The sequence below is a fragment of the Pristiophorus japonicus genome, chromosome 7 (assembly GCF_044704955.1).
Source record: "Pristiophorus japonicus isolate sPriJap1 chromosome 7, sPriJap1.hap1, whole genome shotgun sequence".
NCBI lineage: Eukaryota > Metazoa > Chordata > Chondrichthyes > Pristiophoridae > Pristiophorus > Pristiophorus japonicus.
Window position 1 is genome coordinate 204,556,817 of NC_091983.1, and position 27,882 is coordinate 204,584,698.

At 45.0% G+C, this 27,882-nt stretch overlaps 1 protein-coding gene and 1 pseudogene across 4 annotated transcripts in view; both read left to right on the forward strand.

The window, feature by feature from the left end:
- Nucleotides 1–27,882, forward strand: part of babam2 (BRISC and BRCA1 A complex member 2) — a 278,819-nt gene that overhangs the window by 46,091 nt on the left and 204,846 nt on the right. For all 4 annotated transcript variants that reach the window (XM_070885724.1, XM_070885727.1, XM_070885725.1 and 1 more), the window contains exon 5: nucleotides 22,952–23,146. In XM_070885724.1, the coding sequence (XP_070741825.1) occupies nucleotides 22,952–23,146 (195 nt within the window). The remainder of the gene's footprint in view (nucleotides 1–22,951; nucleotides 23,147–27,882) is intronic.
- LOC139266987 (U2 small nuclear ribonucleoprotein A' pseudogene) lies at nucleotides 8,184–20,345 on the forward strand (annotated as a pseudogene).

Consider the following 27,882-nt stretch of genomic DNA (forward strand, 5'->3'; position numbering starts at 1 on the left):
TGTCCTGCTTTTTATGGACAGGACATACGTGTGCAGTTTTCCACATTGTCGGGTAGATGCCAGTATTGTAGTTGTACTGGAAAAGCTTGGCAAGAGGCATGGCTAGTTCTCGAGCACAAGTCCTCAGCACAGCAGCCGGGATGTTGTTGGGGCCCATAACCGTTGCTGTATCCAGTGCGCTCAGCCGCTTCCTGAAGATGGAAGCTTCACATGGAGTGAATCGAATTGGCTAAAGACTGGCTTCCGTGACTGGGGTCCTCAGGAAGAGGCGATATGGATCATCTGCTCGGCACTTTCTGGCTGAAGATTGTTGTAAATGCTTCAGCCTTGTCTTCTGCACTACGTACTCCCATAAGGCTTGTTTCTTTCCTGATATCTGTAGTAACATTAATAAAACATCTATATGTTCTTTGCAAAAGACTGAATTTCAGCAGGCTAGACTTTACAAAAACAGAAGGACTTTACAAAACAGAATTGGTGGGAAATCCAACATAACTCATTCTCGACACAGCAGTAGTGCTTTATATTACTGAGATTAGGCAGTGAGCACAGCAAAAATTGTTTCTGTTTCAGTCAAAGAAAACAATGGAATTCCTTTCTGTGATCTATTGAGTGGTGCTATATGATGGCGTTCTGTTGGTTTTTAGGTTGGATTAATTAGTGGTAGATGCAGATAATTTATTATGATGTAATATTCCAGGAATAGAGTTGACTTTTTTTCCTGAAAGAGACAATATCCCTTTTGTTTCCTGAGATGTGCAGATTAACTGAGCATAGCCTTTGGCAACCAAGTATCTTCATGTGAAAACAAAAGTTGGCTGGTGCAAGTAGGCTGAGTGGCATCGTGTACAAGACCACTGCCCTTTCACCTAATGGGATCTGTTCTGGAATCAATCAAAGAAGAATGGATTGAATGTCTCTGGTCAGCAATTAAGTACCAGTTCCCAGCAAACCAGAGTATAGAATATAAAAATAACTAAATGAATCCTTGAATTTGAAATACATTCACACAGCTCATTGTACTTGTTCAGAGTGGTTTGGAGGGATAGAAACTGTTATACAGGAAATAAACATATTTAAAGCTTGTCTTCAGTGTTTCCTGTTTGTCACAGTTTTGCCTTTACAATTTGTTATTAGCTAAAGGTAAATCTGCAGGAATCAAGACTGAAGAGGTAGGAAACATACATGAGATGAGGAAGGATTTAGGAAGCTGCCCTTGTGAAACTGCAAGAGACTTTTGAAAATAACCAACATAAATGAATTGTTAAGGGAACATACCAATAAAAACCTTTTTAAAGAGAGAGATGAACTAATTGAATTATTTTTAGATCAAGTGTCATAAGAACATAAATAGGAGCAGGAGTAGGCCATACGGCCCCTCGAGTCTGTTCCGCCATTCAATAAGATCATGGCTGATCTGATCTTGGCCTCAACTCCACTTTACTGCCTGTATCCCATAACCCTTGACTCCCCCTATAGTTCAAGAATCTGTCTATCTCAGCCTTGAATATAATCAGTGACTCAGCCTTCACAGCTGTCTGGGGTAGAGAATTCCAAAAATTCACGACCTTCTGAGGGAAGGAATTCCTCCTCATTTCTGTCTTTTTCTGATGCCCCCTAGTTCTAGATTTCCCACACTGGGAAACATCCTCTTTGCATCTACCCTATCAAGCCCTCTCAAAATCTTATGTTTCAATAAGATCATCTCCTATTCTTTAGACAGGTTAGATGCAGGAAGAATGTTCCCGATGTTGGGAAAGTCCAGAACCAGGGGTCACAGTCTAAGGATAAGGGGTAAGCCATTTAGGACTGATGAAGAGAAACTTCTTCACTCCGAGAGTTGTTAACCTGTGGAATTCCATACCACAGAGAGTTGTTGAGGCCAGTTCGTTAGATATATTCAGAAGGGAGTTAGATGTGGCCCTTACGGCTAAAGGGATTAAGGGGTATCGAGAGAAAGCGGGAATGGGTAATGCACCTATGAGGGAATTGAGTGTAATATGCAGATGACACTAAGCTAGGTGGCGGTGTGAGCTGTGAGGAGGACGCTAAAAGGCTGCAGGGTGACTTGGACAGGTTAGGTGAGTGGGCAAACGAGTGGTAGATGCAGTATAATGTGGATAAATGTGAGGTTATCCACTTTGGTGGTAAAAACACGAAGGCAGAATATTATCTGAATGGCGATAGATTAGGAAAAGGGGAGGTGCAACGAGACCTGGGTGTCATGGTTCATCAGTCATTGAAAGTTGGCATCCAGGTACAGCAGGCGGTGAAGAAGGTAAATGGTATGTTGGCCTTCATAGCTAGGGGATTTGAGTATAGGAGCGGGGAGGTCTTACTGCAGTTGTACAGGGCCTTAGTGAGGCCTCGCCTGGAATATTGTGTTCAGTTTTGGTCTCCTAATCTGAGGAAGAATGTTCTTGCTATTGAGGGAGTGCAGCGAAGGTTCACCAGACTGATTCCTGGGATGGCAGGACTGACATATGAGGAGAGACTGGATCGATTGGGCCTGTATTCACTGGAGTTTAGAAGGGTGAGAGGGGATCTCATAGAAACATATAAATTCTGACGGGACTGGACAGGTTAGATGCGGGAAGAATGTTCCCGATGTTGGAAGTCCAGAACCAGGGGATATAGTCTTAGGATAAGAGGTAAGCTATTTAGGACTGAGATGAGGAGAAATTTCTTCACTCAGTTGTTAACCTGTGGAATTCCCTAACGCAGAGAGTTGATGCTAGTTCATTGGATATATTCAAGAGGAAGTTGGATATGGCCCTTACCGCTAAAGTGATCAAGGGGTATGGAGAGAAAGCAAGAAAGGGGTACTGAGGTGAATGATCAGCCATGATCTTATTGAATGGCGGTGCAGGCTCGAAGGGCCGAATGGCCACCTCCTGCACCTATTTTCTATGTTTTTCTATGTTTCTATGTATTTTCTAAACTCCAATGAGTACAGACCCAACCTGCTCAACCTTTCCTCATAAGACAACCCCTTCATCCCAGGAATCAACCTAGTGAACCTTGTCCCTGACCCAGTGTTACCCGCCCCCTTTGCTTTCTTCCCTCCCCTATACCTCCTGACTTTTTTTTTAACCCCCTACCCTCTCCTTCACTCCCCATCCAGCTCCCTCTGCCTCTACCTGCCCCACTGTGAAGAAAATAGGCCCAGAGCTACCCACCCTTTCCCAATCCCGCATGGTCTCCCATTTCTCCAACCCCTGTCCCCACTTCCCTTTTTCTTGCCGCCTCCTGTACTCTATCACCGTATTCTCCCATCCTCCTCTCTCCATCTCTCTCTTTCCTCCCCTCCCATCTTGCTTCTACCCATCCCTATGGCCTCCTCCACCTTCCTGGCCTGCTTGACCTGAGTACTGTACTTCCCACATATATACCAGGATGAGTAATTTGCTCAAGACAGTAGTTGTATTCCTGTAGTTTCCTTGAACATAATTCAGTCCAGACTTTTTTGTGCATTTAGTTTGGCTCAATTGAATCCATACAAGAACAATAAACAATAAAGGCAAAACTCTGATTGTGCCAGTAAAATCTACTTTTTCCTGTTTATACTGTTGCAGCACTTAAAAGTATGGACCTGCAAAATTCAACACTGACATAATTAAACAAAGAAAACCAATCTCTCATTTTTCTGATGCCAAATTTTACACATGCAGATTTTGAGATGGAAGGTAATAATGAAATTTAATCTTCAAATTGAGACATGATATACAAATCATTACATAATCAAGTTTAAAATCAGAAGAACAAATAAAAGACTTAAACTAGAATTGTGTTGCAGCATAGTTTGTCATTAGAAATTATTAATTGGCTATTGTGATTTCCTAAATGAAGTAACGATTCAATGTCCAGAATGCAGTATTGTCTAACTAACTCTCAAAAGATCAAGAAATTCAACCGGGTGAAAAGCTTTGGTTTCTGTCCATTGTGGCCTATTAGCTGTTTGGTCACTTGCAACCCTCTGTCAAATGAGGTAAAATCAGGAGGGCTCATCGATATTACTGTGACCTTTTGCATCAACAGCTCAGAAATGCACCCCTACTGCACGAATATTATGTTCCATTATCTTCATGATCTCCAAGCCAATGAAGTACTTGTGAACTGTAATCAATATTGCAATGAATGAAAATGCAACTGCCAATTTGCACACAGCAGGCTCCCAAAAGCAACAGTGAGATAAATGACCAGATAATCGATTTTGGTGGTATTGCTTGAGGGATAAATATTGGCCAGGCCCATGCAGAACTCCCCTTCTTTGAATAATGTCAGTTGTGGCTCAGTGGGTAGCACTCTTGCCTCTGAGTCAGAAGGTTGTGGGTTCAAATCCCACTCCAGGGACTTGAACACATAAATCTAGGTTGACACTCCAGTGCAGTGCTGAGGGAGTGCTGCACTGTCAGAGGTGCCATCTTTCGGATGAGACGTTAAACTGAGGCCCCGTCTACCCTCTCATGGACATAAAAGATTCCATGGCACTATTTCGAAGAAGAGCAGGAGAGTTAACCCCGGTGTCCTGGCCAAGATTTAGCCCTCAATCAACATAACAAAAGCAGATTATCTAGTCATTATTACATTGCTGTTTGTGGGAGTTGTGCGAAAATCGACTCCACGTTGCCCACATTACAACAGTGACTACACTCCAAAAGTACTTCATTGGCTGTAAAGCGCTTTGAGACATCCGGTTGTCATGAAAGGCGCTATATAAATGCAAGTCTTTAATTGTATTATGGGATCTTTTACAACCACCTGAGGGGGCAGACAGGGCCTCAGCTTAACATCATCTGAAAAATGCCATCTCTGCAAGTTCAGCACTCCCTCAGTACTGCACTGAAGTGTCAACCTAGATTATATTCTTAAATCTGTGAAGTGGGGCTATAACCTACAACCTTTTGACTCAGAGGAAATTGCTACCACTGAGCCAAGGTTGACCATTTAGTACACAGGACCCTTAAAGCCAGGAGACAGAGGAGACTTTCATCCAATCGGGTCCTCGGGGAGCATAACCAGTGTCTAAACAACTCTGCTGTCCAGGATCCTCTCTCTTATTTTAAACAACTGTCATGATGTTAACACATTATTTTTCTTCCTGTGTGGTATGTAAAGATGCATTATGAGAATGGTGCTTCATCCAGGGCAAGATGTTTTGAAAATAGCCTTGTATCCCAAGAACTATATGCACAAAAGAACTAATGCCAGTTCCAGAAAGACTTGGTAAAATCTAGCAAAAAAAATCTGGAGCTCTGTAAATATCTATACTGGGAACTAAAATGCAACCTAGATTAATCCCGGGGGGGGGGGGACACGGAAGAGGTCAAATGAAAAGATTGAATGATCAACTGCCGAAGGCAAAAAAAAACAGAGAGGTGTCTACATCAAATAAGCTTGTCCAGTAAGCAGTAGCTGGAGTCCCTGATCATTTTTACTTGAACCACAAATGCTAACTACATGATTTTCCAAATAAGGAGTATGAGCTAAGGGATCAAAGAGAGGGCCCATCAATTTATTAGATTTAAGTGCTAACTAAGATCTAACTGTGTTTAAATTTGATTTGGTTTCCATGCATTTTATGAAACAAATGATGAAATGATGGTCACCAAGAAAACTAGATTGAGAAAGATCTTGGAACTCTAACTGCTACTATGTGAACTCACTTTGTCACTTTAGGCTATCGGCACTACAAGACATAGAATATAAGATACCAGAAGAAGAAAACATTATTCAAAAGGGAATTGGATATATACTTGAAAAGGAAAAATCTGCAGGGCCATCGGGAAAGGGAAGTGGTACTAATTGGATGGCTCTTGCAAAGAACTGACACAGGCATGATAGGCTGAATGGCCTCCTGTGCTATATGATTCTATGATTTTCAGCTCTCAGCCAATTCTATATATCACCATGTACAGTACGTTATGAACAACTGGTTCAATCGCCTGAGGAAAAATTCTGAAGTTTCTTCCTGCCCTTTGGAATACCCATCTAATATACATTGTTGACTGGCTGCTTTCTTTAGCATGACAACAGTCAATCATGTTCCACACAGCATTTGATCATTTCAAACTGTTTGCTTGCTTACATTCTCTAATCTCATTCAGAACTAGATATTCACCCAGCTAGATATTTTTTTAATGTTATATGAACCAGATAACAGTATGTTTATGTACATTATCTGTGATGGGAAAACTTGGCCTAACTTTTAATCATACCAGTTGAAGTGAGAATCTGTTTTAAGTGCCACTGGAAAACCACATTCCTGGTGGTTCCAGTAGAAATGATGAGTAACGCCAGTTACTGGTCACTGAACAACCTTATTTGATCTAGCACTGATTAAATTGTCCTTAAATTTCACACACATTTTCTGTTAACATTTCCATACTCAGTAGGGGATGGCAATTCTATAATTTTCCATGCCCCTGTCATCAACTGATAATTTTTTTGTTGAATTATAGGTCTTTTTTTTTAAAAATTCATTTCACAGGATGTGGACGGAGCCGGTAAGGCCAGCAATTTATTGCCCATCCCTATTTGCCCTCGAGAAGGTGGTGTTGAGCCACCTTGTGGAAACATAGAAAATAGGTACAGAAGTAGACTATTTGGCCCTTCGAGCCTGCACCACCATTCAATAAGATCATGGCTGATCAGTACCTCTTTCCTGCTTTCTCTCCATACCCCGTGATCCCTTTTAGCTGTAAGGGCCATATCCAACTCCCTCTTGAATATAACCAATGAACTTGTACAACTGAGTGGCTTGCTCGGCCATTTCAGAGGCACTTAAGAGTCAACCACATTGCTGTGGGACTCGAGTCAAACATAGGCCAGACCAGGTGAGGACAGCAATTTCCTTTCCTTCCCTAAAGGACATTAGTGAACCAGGTGAGCTTTTATGACAATCCACTAGTTTCATTGGGCTCAATTTTCAGCTTGAGTTGCTCCTATTTTTTTTTTTGGAGCAACTAGTTTAGAATGGAGCATCTTAGAAATTGCAATTCTTGACATTTAGTTTGCTCCAGTTCTAGTGAGTTAGAACAGTTTCATTGTAGAACAGATTTTTTTTTAAAAGGGGGAGTGTCCAGCCACTTACGCCTGTTTTGCAAATTTAGGCAGTTAAAAACTTACTCCAAACTAACTTGGAATGGAGTAAGTGTAGATTTTTGTACGCTTAGAAAAACCTGCATACATTTAGAAATCAGGCGTAGGTTACAAATCGGGTGTAGGGAAGGAGAGATGGCGGGCGGGGGGGGAGTATGGGAAGTAATTAAATTTTACAAGCATTCAACAGATCCACTTCTACAAATAAAGAGCAATCCTGAATAATAAATGATAAATAAAGCGAATAATAAAAAAAATTCAATTTTCCTACCTGTCTGAAGCAGCAGCCTCCGAGCCCAGAAGTTATTTTTATAGGGCTGTTCGGCCAGGAGACAGGGATGGGACACAGTTCGGTCGGGCCACACACACATAGCACAGCAGCCTCCAGAGCTGCGAAGTGATTTGGGCTGTTCAGCCAGGAGAAATGGGCGGGACACAGTTCGCTCGGGTCACACACAGGCAGCACAACAGCCTCCAGAGCTGCGAAGTGATTTGGGACGTTCGGCCAGGAGAAAGGGGCGGGTCACGGTTCGGTCGGGCCACACAGGCAGCACAGCAGCCTCCAGAGCTACAAAGTTATTTTTATAGGCTGCAGGCCTTTCGGCCAGGAGTCAGGGGAGGCGTACAAAGCACCGGGAGGGAGAGCCAGCCAGCAAGTTTAAAAGTTAAATTTGTAATTCAAGTATGGGTGCTGCATTATCATCAACACGGATTATGCAATGGTTCGCCATCAATTCACTACATAGGAGAGAATTGATTAGAATTCACCGTACCAGGAACGTCATAGCCCATAGGCTGATGGGCAATATCGAGCCAGGCGTTCGTACCTGCGAGGCTGATTGTGTCAAAAGGCTGCGTTTCCGCAGAGAAGTTGTCGTTGAGATCTGGGATATGTTGAGAGCAGATTTGCAGCCCAGAAGCAGAACGCTGACTGCCTTGTCTGTTGCAGTGAAGGTAACAGCTGCACTTGCCTTCTATGCCTCGGGATCGTTTCAAGCTGCAACTGGAGATGTGTGCACCATCTCAACGTGCAATACATGCCTGCCTTTACCAGGTCACGGCTGTACTGTATGCACGGAGGAATGACCATCAAGTTCCTAATGACTGCACAAGCAATGCATGACAGGGCTGTGGGCTGCTTCAGGATTGCTGGCTTCCCAAAGGTACAGGCCCACATCGCCTTGCGAGCACCTGTGGAGGATTCTGAGCAGTACAGGAATAGACAAGGTTTCCATTCCATCAATGTGCAGCTCATGTGCGATGACAAGCAGCGCATCATTTCAGTCGATGCGAGATACCCTGGCAGCACCCATGATACGTTCATCCTACGTGACAGCGTTATATCTGACATGTTTGAGTAGCAGCCAGAAGGGCAGAGCTGGCTACTGGGAGACAAAGGGTACGGCCTGGCCACCTGGCTCATGACGTCCCTACGTGTAACACGGACGGAAGCTGACCATCAATACAACATGGCGCACATTGCGACGCGCAGCATCATAGAGAGGACCATTGGCATCTTGAAATAGCGTTTCCAATGCCTGGACCATTCCAGAGGCCATTGCACTACTCTCCTCAGATTGTCGGTCACAGATTGTTGTGTGCTGCATGCTGCATAATTTAGCCATCATAAGGCAGCAGGAGCTGGTAGTGGAACCAGAAGACCCACATGAGGGGCCAGTGCCTGATGATAGTAATTTGGAAGAGCAGGATGAGGATGATGACGATGATCAGGAAAGCAAGCAAGTGCCTGATGCCGGAGCACGAGGTCGGAGGAGGGCCGCCCATCATGCTCCTATAATGATTGCTCGAGTCCTGCGCCAGCAGCTCATCCGCGAACGCTTCAATTACTGATGCCTGAAAGCTCTGCGACAATTGTTGCGCATGGACATGTTTATTTTTTAGAGTTGTTTCTACGTTGTGTTGTGTTAATGGAACATGATTCAGTTTTAATGAAAAAATATTTGTTAGTGTAATATATTTGTTGTATCAAACTCTTTAATATGATTCTTTCAGATCACTTATAAACTTGTAAAGTTACAAAACTTACAAAACAATTTCAATTTGAAAAACGTTACCACAGTTACATCAAGAACAAGAACAAAAGCAGCAAAGAAAGGCTGCCACCATCTCTTATCCACATCTCGGTGAATGTTCACTTCTTCAAGAGGGTGTCATTTGATTGGCCGGGCTGTGTGCCCTTATTGCAGGCACATAGCCCTCCCTGATGGCCTGTGCCGTCACTTGCATGCCCTCCCTGACGGCCTGTGCCCGTTGATTGCACTCCCTCGGACATTCCCTCCCTCATTTCCCATGTCATTACTGATATTTCTCCCGTCAGGACCGTCACCTCTTCACCCACTGCACTGACGCTGCCCATGAGTGATCGGATAAACTCATTGGTCTCCACACCCAATGCCATAACCTGAGCCGCATCTGTTGCACACTGCATCTCAGGCGAGCGTGTCTCCAATCTCCTCCTCAGCCTGGGTCTGCCTCGTGGCACCACTACACTGGGAGCCACAGGCTGGGACGGTGGGATGCTCGGTGTTCCAAACAGCAGCACTAGAGTGGGAGGCACGGGGTGGGATGATGCGGCCCTGGGTCTTGCATCCGGCACCACTCGAGTGCGAGCCGTGGGCTGGGACAGTGGGGCACTGGCTGTAAACTGCTGGATTACACCAGCAGCACCACTGGGACCCGCAACATCGGATTTAAAACCATGGAAGGTGGAACCAGAACCTATGCAAGGGGTTGAAACTCTGATTCCCGTTAATGTGGGCTCATAAATATTAATTTGGAAGGTCTCCCCTGAAGACATTTCAGTCATCGCTGCCTGCAGCCAGTCTGGATATATCAGAACAGTCAAATGTTTAGCAGCAGAGGAGGGGGCAGGATGGGTGGCATGCGTACTCTCACACATAGCAGGCCAGGCAGCAGGTTTGAAGGGCCACGATGCATTTTCAGGACTTATCCTCTTCATCGCGTGCGGGCCCAGCTTGTGCTGTACTGATTGCTTTTCTCCATGTACAACTCATCATAGCAGCTAACCTCTGTTCCAAGGGTGTGAGTGGATGCAGATTTGGCGGGCCTCCTCCTGTTCGAGTTCTTTCCCTTTTGTTGTGGACCAATTTCTTCTGCAAAGGTTAAAATACAACTTTTTACAGAGTGCGTCTTTCTGCAGGGTGGGACATATACAGATAGTCACTTTTACAATTACGATTCCATTAAAAAATTAAAATATTACTTCCACTAATTACTTGACCAAGGTCGTACCATTTCTTTTTACACTGGCTTCCAGATCTCATGGTATGCACCACTGCGCAGTAATCTTTTGCGACTTGGTTCCAGCGTTTCTTCTTTTCTTTGGGTGGCACTTTTACGCGACCTCTGTTGCTGGTATCCAGCTTCCAGCTCCTGCCATCTCTGCTCAATGACATTAACTAATGTCTCCCCTTCCTCATGCAAGAAATTATTTGTTCTTGATGGACGTTGTTCCATTGCTGTATTGAATTGACACTCTGATTTTTCAAAACACACAGTCCTTATTTTGTATGCACCTATGCAGCACTTGTTCTGGAAGTTTAGCAGCAAAAAGCAGCACTCACTGATTAGCAGGTGATTTCTTCAACAGTGCTGCTAAAAGCACTCTTTCAGGCACACAAAAATCACCAAAAGTTCACTCACAGGCCTTTCCACAGCTCCACAAAACAAATCGGCACTTTTCCTCATTTACCTTTAAAAATGGCCAAGTGCTAATGTTTGTGTCTCACTGCGCACGCGTGCAGGCTCCAGCGCACATGCACAGGGCTGCCGGCACGACATCGTCTGCTCGGATGTAGCCCCGCCCCCCTGCAGTTTCAGAACCGGCGCCACGCTTTGGCACCCCCCCGCAGATCTCTCCATGCCGTGCCAAGCTGGGAGCAAGCTGCTGCGAACCGGAGAATTGCTCTTAAGTTTTTGACGCGCTTTTGAGCGCGGAAAACAGGCATGGATCTCGGGGCTGCGCCGTTCTAGGCGCGGCCCGAAACTTGAGCCCATGGTCACCATTACTGATACTAGCTTTTTATTCCAAATTTATTTAATTAAATGAACTTCATTTCCACAGCTGTCATGGTGGGATTTGAACTCTTGTCTCTGGATGATTCATGCAGGCCTCTGGATTACTAGTCCAGTAACATAACCATAATGCTCACAAAGCTACAGCCTTTTTTGGTGGATTGTGCGAAATCTTTCAGGATGAATTGTTAGGGTTTTGTGGCCTATAGCCCTCTAGCCTCAAGAATGGCTATTTTTAAAACAAACTAGGTAAATGAGTAGCAAAATTCATTATTCGTTGTCTGGAAGTGCATTTACAGTAGCACTTATTCAGATTGGAGGGCCACATTATGACTGTCAAAGCCTGACCCTGGAATTTTAGGCCCACTTTTTCATTGTCCAGCCTAAACAAGCACCAAAGTAGAAGTCAGCCCGAAGAGTCAAAGGGCCCGAAATTCGGTACCACTGGAAAATGGTGCTCCCCCACTTTTTTGTGGCCATTTGCGGCGAAATTTTTTCGTGGCTGGGCCATCCTACATTCAGCTCCAGAAGTGAACAAATGGGTTCCAGCGCTAATGAACCCTTCCAAAGTGGATTTTTCAGCGGTGTGGCTGTCTTAATTTGAGCGTTATCACCACTGAAAAATTAAGCCTGCAGGTAAGGGTTTCTAATGAGCCAGCTGCTTGGCCAGGGTTTGCAGCAACGCCCCGAGAGGGTAGGGGAAGGAGGTTGGAAGGATGGCTACTGCAAGGAGAGCCAACAGGTTCACTGATATGGAGCTGGAGACACTGATGGACAGTGTGGAGGACAGAAGAAGAATACTGTTTCCTGACGTGGGGAGACCTGGCAGACTGTCAGTAGATAATGCATGGAGGGAGATTGCAGGGGAGGTGTCGGGCACCTCTATATATGTGAGGACGCACCCTCCCAGGAGCGTGCTGGCCAGTCTGCACCCGGCCCTTCCAGGGTGGCGATGTGTTGATGCCTCCTAGCTCTGGGGTGATGGGGATCCTCCTCCTCAGGTGGTACTGCTGGCTTGACTTCCAGCAGCTGTCTTCTCATTATGGCCAGGTTGTGCACATGCAGCAGACCACGACCATTATGGAGACCCGTTGAGGAGCGTAGTGCAAGATGCCACCAGAGTGGTCCAGGCACCGGAACTACAGCTTAAGGATTCCTATGCACTGCTCGATGATGCACCTGGTGGCACAATGAGCGTCATTATATGCATGCCCTGGCGTTGTCCTAGGGTTCCGCAGTGGAGTGAGCAGCCAAGTGTACAGGGGATATCCCTTGTCCCCAAGCAGCCAACCGCAATCCTGATTTGGGCTGGTGAAGATGGCGGGCACATTGGTCTGGCGCAGAATGAACGAATCATGGCTGCTGCCTCCCTTGCTCGTTGTCTGTCTGCATGGTGCTGACAGCTGTAAGTAGTTTCTCTTGGATGTTTTTGAAGCACCCCCACTTGACAATAGTTATAACGCTGGGAATTATTACTGTACGGAACAGATGACGAGTCACGGACAAATACCTCAGTCTTGACCGGCAATGCTTTATTAAAGTTAAAACACACACCTGCACCCAGTTAAATCACACATACCCTGGTGTGTAAAACAAACAAATGCAGTACAATACACAGCTTGGCCTGTCTAAAGAGGCCCCTAACGCTAAGTACCCACATCTAAAACATCTCCCCTGAAAACCCCTAAAGCTTGGTTGGGACACACGACTATGCGGTGGTCTTAAAAATCCGTGGGCTGGGATAAATGCTCACCAATTACCCCTCTGGCTTACTCGCTACTTCTCCCGAGGAGGCGTATCTTCTGGGTCCATATCAAACTCTGGTATTCAAGTCCAACCTCCCAGTCGAAGTAACAAGGCTGTCTTGGCTCGTAGATGGTGGTTTCTTCCCTCTATTCCAGATGGAGTGCTTGGTCCTTGTGCATTGCAAGCAGGCGTAGAAGAGGAGAGAGAGAGAGAGAGAGAGATGGCTTCCAACTGCCGTTCTTATACCTGCAAGACTGCTTAAAATCCAACTGCCCTTCCCGCCTGAGACTGTCCAACTGAAAAGCAAAAATCAAGTCTTTGCCTGCCCCTTTGTCAACTGGGCTGTCCCACGATGAGTGGTTCCGATGAGTCTGTGGTCAAAATAGCTTTCCATTGTCTTTCGATAGCCTGAAACCTGAGCCATTTTACTTAATGTCTCACTGATGGGTTCCAATTCAATGACAAAAACCATGATGTTACTGCATTCAGCTATTCTCATTTCCCCCCCCCAGTTGATGTGTATTCAATTTAAACATGCTTGGACCTGCTCCAGATCAGCTTTTCTGCTCTACAGTGAATATGTCCCAGCAAAGTTCGAAACTTATAAACCCAAAAGTTCACACTAATGTTTTTGCCGAATCTTACACGGCAACGCCTGTTTCTGAGCAGGTGTACCAGGTGTTGCCCTCCCAACACTCCTCCCATCCTCGGGGTGAACCCTGCCATGCAGGTATCTGCAGCTCACAGGCCTCCACTAAAGAGTCAGATCTGAAAGTTGTACAAGAGTATGTGCAAACCTCTGAGCAGCACTCAGTTGTTGAATGGAGCCAAAACAATTAATAAAACTAGTAAAAGATAAATACAGTGGATGCTGTAATCTTAAATCAAAATACTAAAATTAATAAAACGATTTCCCTGCCAAAGTGCCCCGATCATGGCAACACTGGTGTCCTGTTCGAGCACCGACTTGAATACCTTGCGGGGGCACTACTGGGAAAAGGCCTACCTTTTTGCAGTTGAAAATCCCGGTCCTGGTGGCTTTTCAGCGGCCCGCATGCTGCTGAGCTTTCCGCTGGAAAGTCTCCTTTACAGTGGCTTCACCGCGCCGTTTACAGCAGAAGTGCACACCACTCAAATCCCCCCCGAGCTAAATATGGTTCGACCACGGCGGCCGATCGATTTTATCGGTCGCCCGCCCAAACTCTGCGGTAGCCATCCCTTCGGGGACGGTGAATTTCGGTCTCAAAATGTTCAAATTAAGAATATATCTTTGCTTCATGGGCAAATGTTAACTAGTTTTCTGTTGAAATTATCTGCAACATAGTTACATGGAGCACACTACATCATCACTAACCATTCTTTGATTTAACATATTCAGCTAATCTACATCTTTGGCAAGTCTGTTAGTGGCCTGAATTTTGGTTCATTGTTGAGAGCTTTCTCCTTTTCTTCCTGCCTCAAAATGATGCACTACTTTGTCAATCTCCTATGATGTTTGGAGAACAAAGAATATAAGATTAGCTACCTTGAAAGGTCTTAAAAATATTCTTCAAATTCAAGCATCCTCTACGCTAAATGCACACCCACCCATTCTCCAGGCTTGCTGGGAATGTTTTAATTTTTCTTTGCACAGCTCACGTTCGGTAAAATAATAGGACTAAAGGTGGACAAGTCCCCTGGACCTGATGGCTTACATCCTCGGGTCTTAAAAGAAGTGGCTTCAGATAGTGGATGCATTGGTTATAATTTACCAAAACTTCCTGGATTCTGCGGCAGTCCCAGCGGATTGGAAAACCGCAAATGTAATGCCCCTATTTAAAAAAAGGAGGCAGACAGAAAGCAGGAAACTATAGACCAGTTAACTTAACATCTGTCGTTGGGAAAATGCTGGAGTCCGTTATTAAGGAAGCAGTAGGAGGATATTTGGAAAAGCATTCAATCAAGCAGAGTCAGCGTGGTTTTATGAAAGGGAAATCATGTTTGACAAATTTGCTGGAGTTCTTTGAGGATGTAACGAGCAGGGTGGATAAGGAGGAACCAGTGGATGTGTATTTGAATTTCTAGAAGGCATTTGATAAGATGCCACGTAAAAGGTTACTGCACAAGATAAAAGTTCACAGGGTTGGGGGTAATATATTAGCATGGATAGAGGATTACCTAACAGAAAACAGAGAGTCGGGAAACATGGGTCATTTTCCGGTTGGCAAACAGCAACTAGAGGGGTGCTGCAGTGATCGGTGCTGAGGCCTTAACTCTTTACAATCTATATGAATGACTTGAATGAAGGGACCGAGTGTAATGTAGCCAAGTTTGCTGATGATACAAAGATGGGTGGGAAAGCAAATTGTGAGGAGCACATACATCTGCAAAGGGATATAGACAGGCTAAGTGAGTGGGCAAAAATTTGGCAGATGGAGCATACTGTGGGAAAATGTGAGGTTATCCACTTTGGCAGAAAAAATAGAAAAGCAAATTATAATTTAAATGGAGAAAAAAAGTGGTGCAGTACAGAGGGACCTGGGGGTCCTTGTGCATGAAACACAAAAAGTTAGTATGCAGGTACAGCAAGTAATCAGGAAGGTAAATGGAATGTTGGCATTTATTGCAAGGGGGATAGAGTATAAAAGCAGTGAAGTCCTGCTGCAACGGTACAGGGTATTGGTGAGGCCATACCTAGAATACGGCGTACAGTTTTGATCTCTGTATTTAAGGAAGGCTTACTTGCATTGGAGGCTGTTCAGAGAAGGTTCACGAGGTTGATTCTGGAGAGAGGGGGGTGTTGACTTATGAAGATAGGTTGAGTAGGTTAGGCCTATACTCAGTGAAATTCAGAAGAATGAGAGGTGATCTTATCGAAGCATATAAGATAATGAGGGGACTTGACATGGTGGATGCAGAGAGGATATTTCGACCCATAGGGTAAACTAAAACTAGGGGACATAGTCTCAGGATAAGGGGCCACCCATTTTAAGCAGAGGTGACGAGGAATTTCTTCTGAGGGTTGTAAATCTATGGAGCTGTGGAGGCTGGGTCATTGAATATAAGGCAGAGGTAGACAGATTTTTGAGCGATAATGGAATAAAGGAATATGGGGAGCGGGCAGGGAAGTGGAGCGGAGTCCATGATCAGGTCAGCCATGATCTTATTGAATGGCAGAGCAGGCTCGAGGAGCCAAATGCCCCACTCCTGCTTCTATTTCTTATGTGCTTGCGTTCTTTGATTTGAAATGAATTGAAGCTCTGCCCTTGGAAGAAACTTTAGTACGTATAATGGGGAATGTTATGCGGATGGCATCGTGGACTTCACAAATTTTTTAGAGAGACATTGGCCCCTAAATTCACTGTCCTGGGAAGGATCGTTACTCCCCGTTTGCGGCGGCCATTCATCAAAATCGAATGGCCGCCACTTTTGGCTCAACTGGCTGTCCCGATCTAAATTAGGCCTGCAAGGTTTTGCAGTGTTGTGGAACACTACCATGATCGACTGACTCGTGGCGGTGTGGGGCTTGTGGCAATAGTGACGTGGTAAAAGTGCGCACCGCTACCGCTCTGCCCCGGACCCATTTTCACCGTTAAGAAGCCGGCCCTTTAGCTGACTGTGCCCCCGCTAGCTTTTAGGGCCGGTGCACAGTGGCAGAGATTTCGGTGTCGGTTTAGCTCAACGGCAGCAGCTGAGTCGGCTGCAGGGAAGTCCAGTAAGAGATCATCTGGGGGAGATCAACAAGCTCCGTCCGGATGGGGCGAGATCCCGGAGCCAGCTCCGTATTGCTCAGCAACAAGTTCAGGAGCCTATTCCATGGAGTGGAGATCATCAGTACAGAATCCGCACTCAAGGGTGGGGAGAGGGAGAGGAGCTAAAGAGAAAGGAGAAGGAGAAAAAGATAGAAGTGAGGAAAGGGAATAAGAAACAAAGAGAAAATTTGATTGGGAGAGAGAGAGAGAAATAGGAATAGAGAAAGTGAAAAGAGCAAAAAACGAGAGCGAGAGAAAAAACTGAAATCTTAATCCAGGGCTCAGACTGGAAATGTTGCCACAGCTCAGCATTACGCACAGTAAGAAATAGGAATCTGTTCACCCTCCACCGCCTCCATGCTAGATTCAAGGTCGTCCCATCCTCTGTCATTGAACTACAGTACGCAGACGACGCTTTTGTCTGTGCACACTCGGAGGCCAATCTCCAAGTCATCGCCAACACCTTCACCAAGGCGAATGAAAGCATGGGTCTTACACTAAACATCCGTAAGACAAAGGTCCTTTGCCAACCTGACCCTGTCACACAGCACTGCCCTCCGGTTATCAAAAGCCATGGTGAGACCTTGGACAACGTGGACCATTTTTTATTCCTCGGGAGCCTACTGTCAGCAAGGGCAGGCATCGATGACGAGGTCCAACACTACCTTCAGTGTGCCAGCGCAGCCTTCGGTCGCTTGAGGAAGAGAGTCTTTGAAGACCAGGACATCAAATCTAGCACCAAGCTTATCATCTACAGGGCAGTAGTGGTACCCCGCCCTCCTATATGGCTCAGAGACATGGACTATATATAGCAGACACATCAAAGCACTGGGGAAGTACCACCAATGCTGCCTCCACAAGATCCTGCAAATCCATTGGGAGGACAGACGCACCAAAGTCGGTGTTCTCGCCCAGGCCAACATCATAACATAAGAAATCGGAACAGGAGTAGGCCATACGGCTCCTCGAGCCTGCTCCGCCATTCAATATGATTATGGCTGATCTGATCATGGATTCAGCTCCACTTCCCCGCCCGCTCCCCATAACCCTTTATCCCCTTATCGTTTAAGAAACTGTCTATTTCTGTCTTAAATTTATTCAATGTCCCAGCTTCCACAGCTCTCTGAGGTAGCAAATTCCACAGATTTACAAACCTCAGAGAAGAAATTTCTCCTCATCTCTGTTTTAAATGGGCGGCCCCTTATTCTAAGATCATGCCCTCTAGTTCTAGTCTTCCCCATCAGTGGAAACATCCTCTCTGCATCTACCTTGTCAAGCCCCTTCATAATCTTATACGTTTCGATAAGATCACCTCTCATTCTTCTGAATTCCAATGCGTAGAGGCCCAACCTACTCAACCTTTCCTCATAAGTCAACCCCCTCATCCCCGGAATCAACCTAGTGAACCTTCTCTGAACTGCCTCCAAAGCAAGTATATCCTTTTGTAAATATGGAAACCAAAACTGCATGCTGTATTCCAGGTGTGGCCTCACCAATACCTTATATAGCTGTAGTAAGACATCCCTGCTTTTATACTCCATCCCCTTTGCAATAAAAACAAGATACCATTGGCCTTCCTGATCACTTGCTGTACCCGCATACTATCCTTTTGTGTTTCATGCACAAGTACCCCCAGGTCCCGCTGTACTGCGGCACCTTGCAATCTTTCTCCATTTAAATAATAACTTGCTCTTTGATTTTTTTTTCTGCCAAAGTGCATGACCTCACACTTTCCAACATTATACTCCATCTGCCAAATTTTTGCCCACTCACTTAGCCTGTCTATGTCTTTTGCAGATTTTTTGTCCTCCACACATTGCTTTTCCTCCCATCTTTGTATCGTCAGCAAACTTGGCTACGTTACATTCAGTCCCTTCTTCCAAGTCATTAAAATAAATTGTAAATAGTTGGGGTCCCTGCACTGATCCCTGCGGCACTCCACTAGTTACTGGTTGCCAACCAGAGAATGAACCATTTATCTCGACTCTCTGTTTTCTGTTAGTTAGCCAATCCTCTATCCATGCTAATATATTACTCCCAACCCCGTGAACTTTTATCTTATGCAGTAACCTTTTATGTGGCACCTTGTCAAATGCCTTCTGGAAGTCCAAATAAACCACTTCCACTGGTTCCCCTTTATCCACCCTGTTCGTTACATCCTCAAAGAACTGCAGAAAATTTGTCAAACATGACTTCCCCTTCATAAATGCCAGCATCGAAGCACTGACCATGCTCGATCAGTTCCGCTGGGTGGGCCACATCGTCCGCATGCCTGACACGAAACTCTGAAAGCAAGCGCACTTCTCGGAGCCTCGACACGGCAAGTGAGCCCCAGGTGGGCAGAGAAAACGCTTCAAGGACACCCTCAAAGCCTCCTTGATAATGTGCAACATCCCCACTGGCACCTGTGAATCTCTGACCGAAGACCGCCCAAAGTGAAGGAAGAGCATCAGGGAAGGACGCTTAGCACCTTGAGTCTCATCGCCGAGAGCAACCAGAAACCAAGCGCAGACAGCAGAAGGAGAGTGCGTCAACTCGGGCTCCCCATCCACCCTTTCCTTCAACCACTGTTTGCCCCACCTGTGACAGAGATGGTAGGTCCCGCATTGGACTCATCAGTCACCTGAGAACTCACTTTTAGAGTGGAAGCAAGTCATCCTCGACTACGAGGGACTGCCTATGATGATGATGATGCTCATCTCATATTGTACAGCAGCCCAGATATAAGTACAAAAAATAAAGATTTCATACATAATTTAATTTCAAACAACTACCAGAACAATAAACTGCAGAAAAATAACACATAAACATCATTTACCATCCCTGTGCATATTTCCTTGCAGTGTGGGAGTGAGGGCGGGAGCGGGCCATTGTGGTGAAGCTGACGGCGAAGCTGATCAAGTTGGCGGCTCAATACACCAACCTGGTGTGGCACCGGGAGCTCGACCTGCGGGGGTACAAGATCCCAGTGCTGGAGAATCTGGGGGCCACTCTGGATCAGTTCGATTCCATCGATTTCTCAGACAATGAGATCCGGAAGCTGGATGGCTTCCCACTGCTGTGGAGACTGAAGAGCCTGCTGCTGAACAACAACCGTATCTGTCGGATCAGCGAGAGCCTTGAGCAGGCGTTGCCTAACCTGCGGGAGTTAGTGCTGACCAACAACAACCTACAGGAGCTGGGGGATCTGGATACACTTTTAACAATCAAGTCCCTCACATTCCTGAGCATCCTGAGGAACCCAGTAACGAGCAAGAAGCATTATCGTCTGTATGTGATCCACAAAGCTCCTCAGGACAGAGTCCTGGAATTCCAGAAGGTCAAGCTGAAGGAACGTCAGGAAGCGGATTGAATGTTCAAAGGAAAATGTGGGGCGCAGCTTGCAAAGGATATAACCAAGAAAATGAAGACTTTGACGCCAGGTGCAGGGTTGTCGGGGGAGAAGAAAAAAGCTGGTCCTTCTGCACCCGAAGTAGAAGCAATTAAGAATGCTATTGCAAATGCCTTGACGCTGGCTGAAGTGGAGAAACTGAAAGGCATGCTGCAGGCTGAGCAAATCCCAGGCCGGGACAGGAAGGCTGGCCCGACAGATGAGGTTGAGAAGGAAGATATGAAGGAGGATCCGGTTACCAATGGCAACTAATGTTTCTCTATTTGTGTTAAAGTTCCTTGTTTCACGGGCTCCAGTTTACAGAACACTTCAGAGTTTGTGAGGTGTCGAGTGTTGAGCTTGTCTGGTGATTGGTCGGTGGGTGCACTCCGGTCTCAGTTTCTGCATCTAGTTCCCGAGCGGCTGGTAACGGTACAGGCTCTTGTGTCCACTGCCCCCATCAGTCTGTATTCACTGCAGTAAATACTGGTTTGTGTTTGCATTTACACCCTAACCGAGCGCTAACTTTACTTCAGCAACTCTTAATTATCATGTTCGGACTGTAAAGTGTAAATGTTTGTTTGCCAGAGAATTTTGATGATAAACATTTTTAAAATTTAAAAAAACGTCTTACGCGTGTCTAACCTGCGACTTCGCCTCAGTGGCTCCCTTGTGGCAGTGGGAAGGCTGCTGTCTTCCCTGTGTGGAAGCTGCAGATGTTCTTCCAGAACGCCCTTGAGCAGTTTTGGGCCTGGAGACTGGTCAACACCCTACTGGGAGGATTCGGTCTGACTTGGCTCGGGCGAGGCCATGCGTGGAGGCACTGGCAGAGTGACGGGTCTGGGGCCAGGAATACTGCGAGCCAGAGGGAACGCATCATCCGTATCCTGGTCCGAGGAGCCTGAGTAACTCACCAGGGGCCGCACACTACATCCACCACCAATCTGAGGGAACTCGGGTCAGTGCTGTGGCGCCACACCGGAAGGTCCCCTGTGGCCCGTGGTGGACGCAGCCACGAAAGCAACACTGAGGTCTCGGGGGGGCATCCAGCTGAGACTGCGTGCGAGCAGCCACAGTCTGATGAAAGCCACTAGTCTGAAAGCACTTAGACAGTCCACCGACTCTTGCAGAGCTAGGGCCACCCTCTCCAAAGCAACACCGATACGCTCGTTCCCTCACGCCTGTGCTGCAATGGCAGCTGTCACATCACCCTAAGGGTGAATTTCCCATGAGAAGAACACCCCAATTAAGACTGCAATTTTCAGGTTTGAAGAACTAATCAGACTGGAACAGTTTTTTGTGGTCAAAAAGCTGAATTTGGATCCAATGGTCGCTGCAATAATTGTGGCGCTAATCGGGGAACAAAGCTCTTAACACCGCCAGCTTTCTGGCGGCACTGAATTTCGAGGCCATTATCCCATGCAGTTTCCCCCACAGATGTTATGACAAGCCTGGGCTTGTACCTGTGATAAATGGAAGATGTTTTATTTTTCTGAATCACTATCAAATGGAGTGGTTTGATATCACTGCCATTTGACTACCAGGAGAATCAGTTTTTAAAGTAATGGCATAAGTTTGTGAACAACTAGCTATTTCTGCAAATACATAGATACAGTAATGATGGGTATTTCATCACTGTACAGTATTTAAGGTTTTAATTAAGTGTAGTTAGTTCTAATTTTGATGATTGGTGGTCAGTCTTTCTTTGGAGGGAATTTGGATATAGGGAGGAGGAAGGGTGGGTTGGGAACTTGGCATTTTACAGTTTGTCAGCTTCTGCTGAGAAAAAGCTCAAATATTGCTGCATCAGTTGGTGCTGAATTTGTGAAAAGAACAAACAAGAATCGGGTATGTTATAGTGAAAATCATTGACGAGCTTCACTCGCGTAGTTCAAGGCAGGCTGTGACAAGTTATTTAATAGCTAATCATTTTAACTGGGATAAATCTGTCCATATACATCTTGTGCAATATGGTGATAATCTTCAGATAACTTTGAATGTGATCCACGTGACCAATTACCATTATTCAAATAATGGTCTAAAAGTAATGTATTTTATTGCAATTCTATTGGAGTAATTATATTAGCAGTTTCTTCTGAACAGATGTAATAATAATCAGGCCAAAACCATGCCTGTTGAACTAGTGATGTGATAAATGCTTTACCTTAGTTTTCTGCTCATCCAAATAATTGGTCAATTGGTTTTATTGAAATGTCAGTGAGAGGATTGAATTACATGAGCTGACTCTTTCTATTAATTTAATAATTATAAATGCAAATTAAACTTCCTGCAAACGTAACATACTTTTGAAAACATTGATCACTACGTGACCTGTATATTCCACATGTTTATCCACGTTTGTCAAAAAGGTGGTGCAGGCAGATTCTAAATTTTAAAAAGCAAATTGGATACATACTTGAAAAGGAAACCCATTGCAGGGCTGTGGGAAGGAGTGGGACTAATTGGATAGCTCTTTTAAAGAGTTACAGGTATGACGGTCTGAGTGGTCTCCTTCTGTGCTGTAAGATTCTGTGATTCTCATTGGTATTTTTACAATAGAGGCGTGCAGCCAGCTGCAGATGTAGGGTGCTCCTTTAAATATAAACTGGTCTTACAGGGAGATGACAGTCAAAATGTGGGTCGACAAATCTGTTGTCAGAGTAAGTAAGGCCTTCTGGTCTGCAGTTGTGCCACAGTATTGCACAGTGGAGTCCAGCAGCCCTACAGAGTCTGGCATCGAGTGGCAAATGTAAAAAGCGGGTAGAGCACCACATCTGCCATGCCAGCAACAAAAATATTTAGTAAAGTGAAAGCACCTGTAGATGGAAAAGCATGGTGTGGTCTAAGCCCAATACAAGTGTTTGAATTGAATTTGTATTGAGGTCTGCAGAGATCCAAACACTAACCCGAATGTTTTTTCTGTCTCTGTCTTTGCCACAATGTGTAGCATCTGAATGACTGGAACTCCCAGAATCCAGACTGTCTTCTGCTTGTTATTAAAGAACTGGTGCAACAATACCACAAATACCAATGTGATCGACTCCACGAAAGCTCACGCCTTATGTTTGAGTATACAGCACTACAGGAGGGGCCTGAATTTGGAGACAACATGGAAATCTATGCAGGAAGAAAGAATAACTGGGTAAATTTATTGTTTAATTAATATAAACTAAATAAGCAGCTAATTCAAGCAACTTTGGTGTAGATTAGCTTGTTTTTGTCTTTAATAGCAACTTCAGGAGCAAAGAGGGCTGCCATATCATTATTGCTGAGCTCTTTATGTCTATGTATTATCCAGCATCCTGATTCTTTTTTTAATCTTTTTTTTGTGTGAAATCTGTACTCATCAAGGTGAATGATTATAGATGGAAACAGGGCATCTCATGGCATGGCCCATTAGTTTAACTTTTTCCTGCACCCTTCAGCTATCATAACTTGCTGGGAGTAAGAGCTGATGTCAGCAGGACAAGGACAACGGGGCATCTGGGACCTTAGTGAACAGTGGGACCCACAATGTATCTCCTTAACCAATGAGGTTTAAGGATTAAGGAACACAGGAATCACAGAGAAGGAGGGTAAATTAGAGTGGGAGAATTAGAATCAAATCGGGTAAAGAAAGAGAAATAAAGAGCAGGAAAGAAATTGAATTAAAAGAGAAAAGAAATCAGACAAGAAAAGTAAGAAGAAAAATTTTAATTTGACATTTTTAAAATATCTAAACAATTTCCTACATGCAGGAATGAGATTAACCATCTTAAATTGTTCTCATTCTGGGTCAGTGAGATTGATTGACATTGTGTTAACTATTATCACATTGTTAAAAGGGTACTTACACTTTTAATTACCAGATTTAACTTTGTGCAGTGCGTTTAATGGACAAATAATGCGCAACTCACAGCGTATCTCTTAATCCCCTGAACTTGCTGGCCGATTTACACATTAATAATGGCATGCAATGTTAATATGCCATTATTTTTCCAGCAATATTCGGCCCATTATTCAGCATTAAGTATTCTAACAGTTTGACATGGGATAGAATAGAAAAAACATTACTGTAACGATGGGACAAGCTCCTTCTGTATCAGCGTGATTTTTTTTTCCATTTACCACACCAACAGTCCTATGCTTGTCTGAACTTGTTAGAACTTAAGAAATAGGAGCTGGAGTAGGCCATATGGCCCCTCGAGCCTGCTTGACCACTCAATAAGATCTTCGACCTCAACTCCACTTTTTCGTCGATCACATATCCCTTGATTCCCTTAGAGGCCAAAAATCTATCGATCTCTGCCTTGAATATACTCAACATTTGAGCATCCATAGCCCTCTGGGGTAGAGACTTCCAAAGATTCACAACCCTCTGAGTAAAGAAATTTCTCCTCATTTCAGTTTTAAATGGCCAACCCTTTTTCCTGAGACTGTGCCCCTAGTTCTAGACTAGCTAGGGGACACAGCCTCTCAGCATCTACCCTGTCAAGCCCTCTCAGAATGTTGCATGTTTCAATGAGATCACCTATCATTCTTAAAACTCCAGAGAGTATAGGCCTATTCTACTCAATCTCTCCTCATAGGACAATTCTCTCATCCCAGGAATCAATCCAGTGAACCTTCATTGCACCCCTCTAAGGCAAGTATTTCCTTCCTTAAATAAGGAGCCCAAAACGGTGCACAGTACTCCAGGTGTGGTTCACCAAAGCTCTGTACTCTTGTACTCCAACCCCCTTGCAATAAAGGTCACCGTACCATTTGCCTTCCTAATTGCTTGCTGTACCTGCACATTAACTCTCTATGCTTGGCATTATACAAGGCATTTGTGAGACCGCACCTGGAGTACAGTTTGGTCTCCTTATCCAAGAAAAGACATACTTGTCTTTGAGGGAGTGCAACAAAGGTTCACTAGACTGGTTCCTGGTATGAGAGGATTGCCCTATGAAGAGAGATTTAGTAAACTAGGCCTATATTCCCTGGTGTTTAGAAGAATAGGAAGTGATCTAGTTGAAACATATAACATTCTTAAGGGACTTTATGAGGTTAATGCTGAGAAGGTATTTCCCCTGGCTGGAGAATCTAGAACATGGGGTCACAGTCTCAAAATAAAGGGTTGGGCATTTAGGACTGAGCTGAGGAGAAATTTCTTTACTCAAAGGGTTGTGAATCTTTAGAATTTTCTACCCCAGAGAGCTGTGGATTCTCAGTCGGTGAGTATATTCAAGACCGAGGTCGATACATTTTTGGGAACAAAGGGAATTAAGGGATATGGGGATAGTGCGGGAAGGTGGAGTTGAGTAGAAGATCAGCCATGATCTTGTTGAATGGTGGAGCAGGCTCGAAGGGCCAAATGACCTACTCCAGCTCCTTTTTCTTATCTTCTTGTGTGTACTAGGACAACCAAATCCCTCTGAACACCAACATTTAATAGTTTCTCAACATTTTTTTAAAAATTCTGTTTTTCTATTCTTACTACCAAAGTGGTATAACCTCACATCTCCACATTATTCTTCATCTTCCACCTTCTTGTCCACTCACCTAACCTGTCTATATCCCTTTGCGACTCTGTGTCCTCCTCACAGCTTACTTTTCCACCAAGCATTGTATCGTCCGCAAACTTGGATACATTATACTCAGTCCCTTCATCTAAGTCAATAATATAAATTGTAAATAGTTGAGGCCCCGACACTGACCCTTACGGCACCCCACTAGTATCAACCAGCCAATCTGAAAATGACCCCTTTATTCCTATACTCCGTTTTCTGTCTTTTAACCAATTCTCTATCCATGCTAATATATTGCTCCCAACCCATGAGCCCATATCTTGTGTAACAACCTTTCGTGTGGCACCTTATCAAATAGCTTTTGAAAATTTAAATATACTACATCCACTGGTTCCCCTTTATTTACCCTGCTAGCTCTATCCTCAAAAAAAAATCTGAAGAAATTTGTCAAACATGATTTCCCTTTCTCAAAACCATGTTGACTCTGCCTTGAATTCTAATTTTCTAAGTGCCTGTTACCATCATCATCATCCTAGGCAGTCCCTCGGAATCGAGGAAGACTTGCTTCCACTCCTGAAGTGATTCTTTGATGGCTGAACAGTCCAATTCGAGAGCCACAGACTCTGTCACAGGTGGGACAGATAGTCGTTGAGGGAAGGGGTGGGTGGGACTGGTTTGCCACATGCTCTTTCCGCTGGCTGCTCTTGATTTCTGCATGCTCTCAGCGTTGAGACTCGAGGTGCTCAGCGCCCTCTCGGATGCACTTCCTCCACTTAGGGCGGCCTTGGGCCAGGGACTCCCAGGTGTCAGTGGGGATGTTGCACTTTATCAGGGAGGCTTTGAGTTTGAGGGTGTCCTTGTAGCGTTTCCGCTGCCCACCTTTCGCTCGTTTGCCGTGAAGGAGCTCCGAGTAGAGCATTTGCTTTGGGAGTCTCGTGTCTGGCATGCGGACTATGTGGCCTGCCCAGCGGAGCTGATCGAGTGTGGTCAGTGCTTCAATGCTGGGGATGTTAGCCTGAATAAGGACGCTGATATTGGTGCGCCTGTCCTCCCAGGGGATTTGTAGGATCTTGCGGAGACTCGTTGTTTGATATTTCTCCAGCAGCTTGAGGTGTCTACTGTACATGGTCCATGTCTCTGAGCATACCGGGGGATCTCAGAGATGCAGTAATCGTGACCATTTTTTAAAAAGGGGACAAGTCCGACTGCGGCAACGACAGAGAAATCTCCCTGCTATCAGCCACTGGGAAAGTCGGCGCTAGAGTCCTCCTCAACTGTCTTCTTCCCGTGGCCGAGGAGCTCCTCCCGGAGTCACAGTGCGGATTTCGTCCCCTATGGGGCACAACGGAAGTGATTTTTGCAGCGCGGCAGCGACAGGAAAAATGCAGGGAACAGCGCCAGCCCTTGTATATGGCTTTCTTCGAACTTACAAAGGCCTTTGACACTGTCAACCGCGAAGGTCTATGGAGTGTCGTCCTCCATTCCAAAAGTTCGTCACCATCCTCTGCCTGCTCCATGATGACATGCAGGCCATGATCCTTACCAACGGATCCATCACAGACCCAATCCACATCCGGACCGGGGTCAAACAGGGCTGCGTCATTGCCCCAACCCTCTCCTCAATCTTTCTCGCCCTGTTACCACTTCCTTAATAATGGATTCCAACATTTTCCTGATGACTGATGTCAGGCTAACTGGCCTGTAGTAGCCTGTGTTCTCTCTCTTTCCTTTTAAATAGCATTACATTTGCTACTTTAAAATCAACTGGAACCGTTTTAGAATCTAGGGAATTTTGGAAGATCCCAATGAATGCATTCACTATCTCTGCAGTCACCACTTTTAGGATGTGGGCTGTCAGGTCCAGGAGATTTGCTGGCTTTTAGTCCCATTAATTTCTGCACTACTTTTTCTTCACTAATATCAATTACTTTAAGTTCCTCACTCTCATTAAACTCTTGGTTCCCTACTATTTCTGGTATATCTTTATGTCTTCTACTGTGAAGAAAGATATAACACAGAAAATAGGCGCAGGAGTAGGTCATTCGGCCCTTCGAGCCTGCACTTCCATTCAATAAGATAATGGCTGATCATTCACCTCATTACCCCTTTCCTGCTTTCTCTCCATACCCCTTGATCCTTTTAGCCATAAGGGCCATATCTAACTCCCTCTTGAATATATCTAATGAACTGGCATCAACAACTCTCTGCGGTAGAGAATTCCACAGGTTCACAACTCTGTGAGTGAAGAAATTCCTCCTCATCTCGGTCCTAAATGGCTTACCCCTTATCCTTAGACTGTGATCCCTGGTTCTGGACTTCCCCAACATCGGGAACATTCTTCCTACATCTAACCTGTCCAGTCCCGTCAGAATTTTATATGTTTCTATGA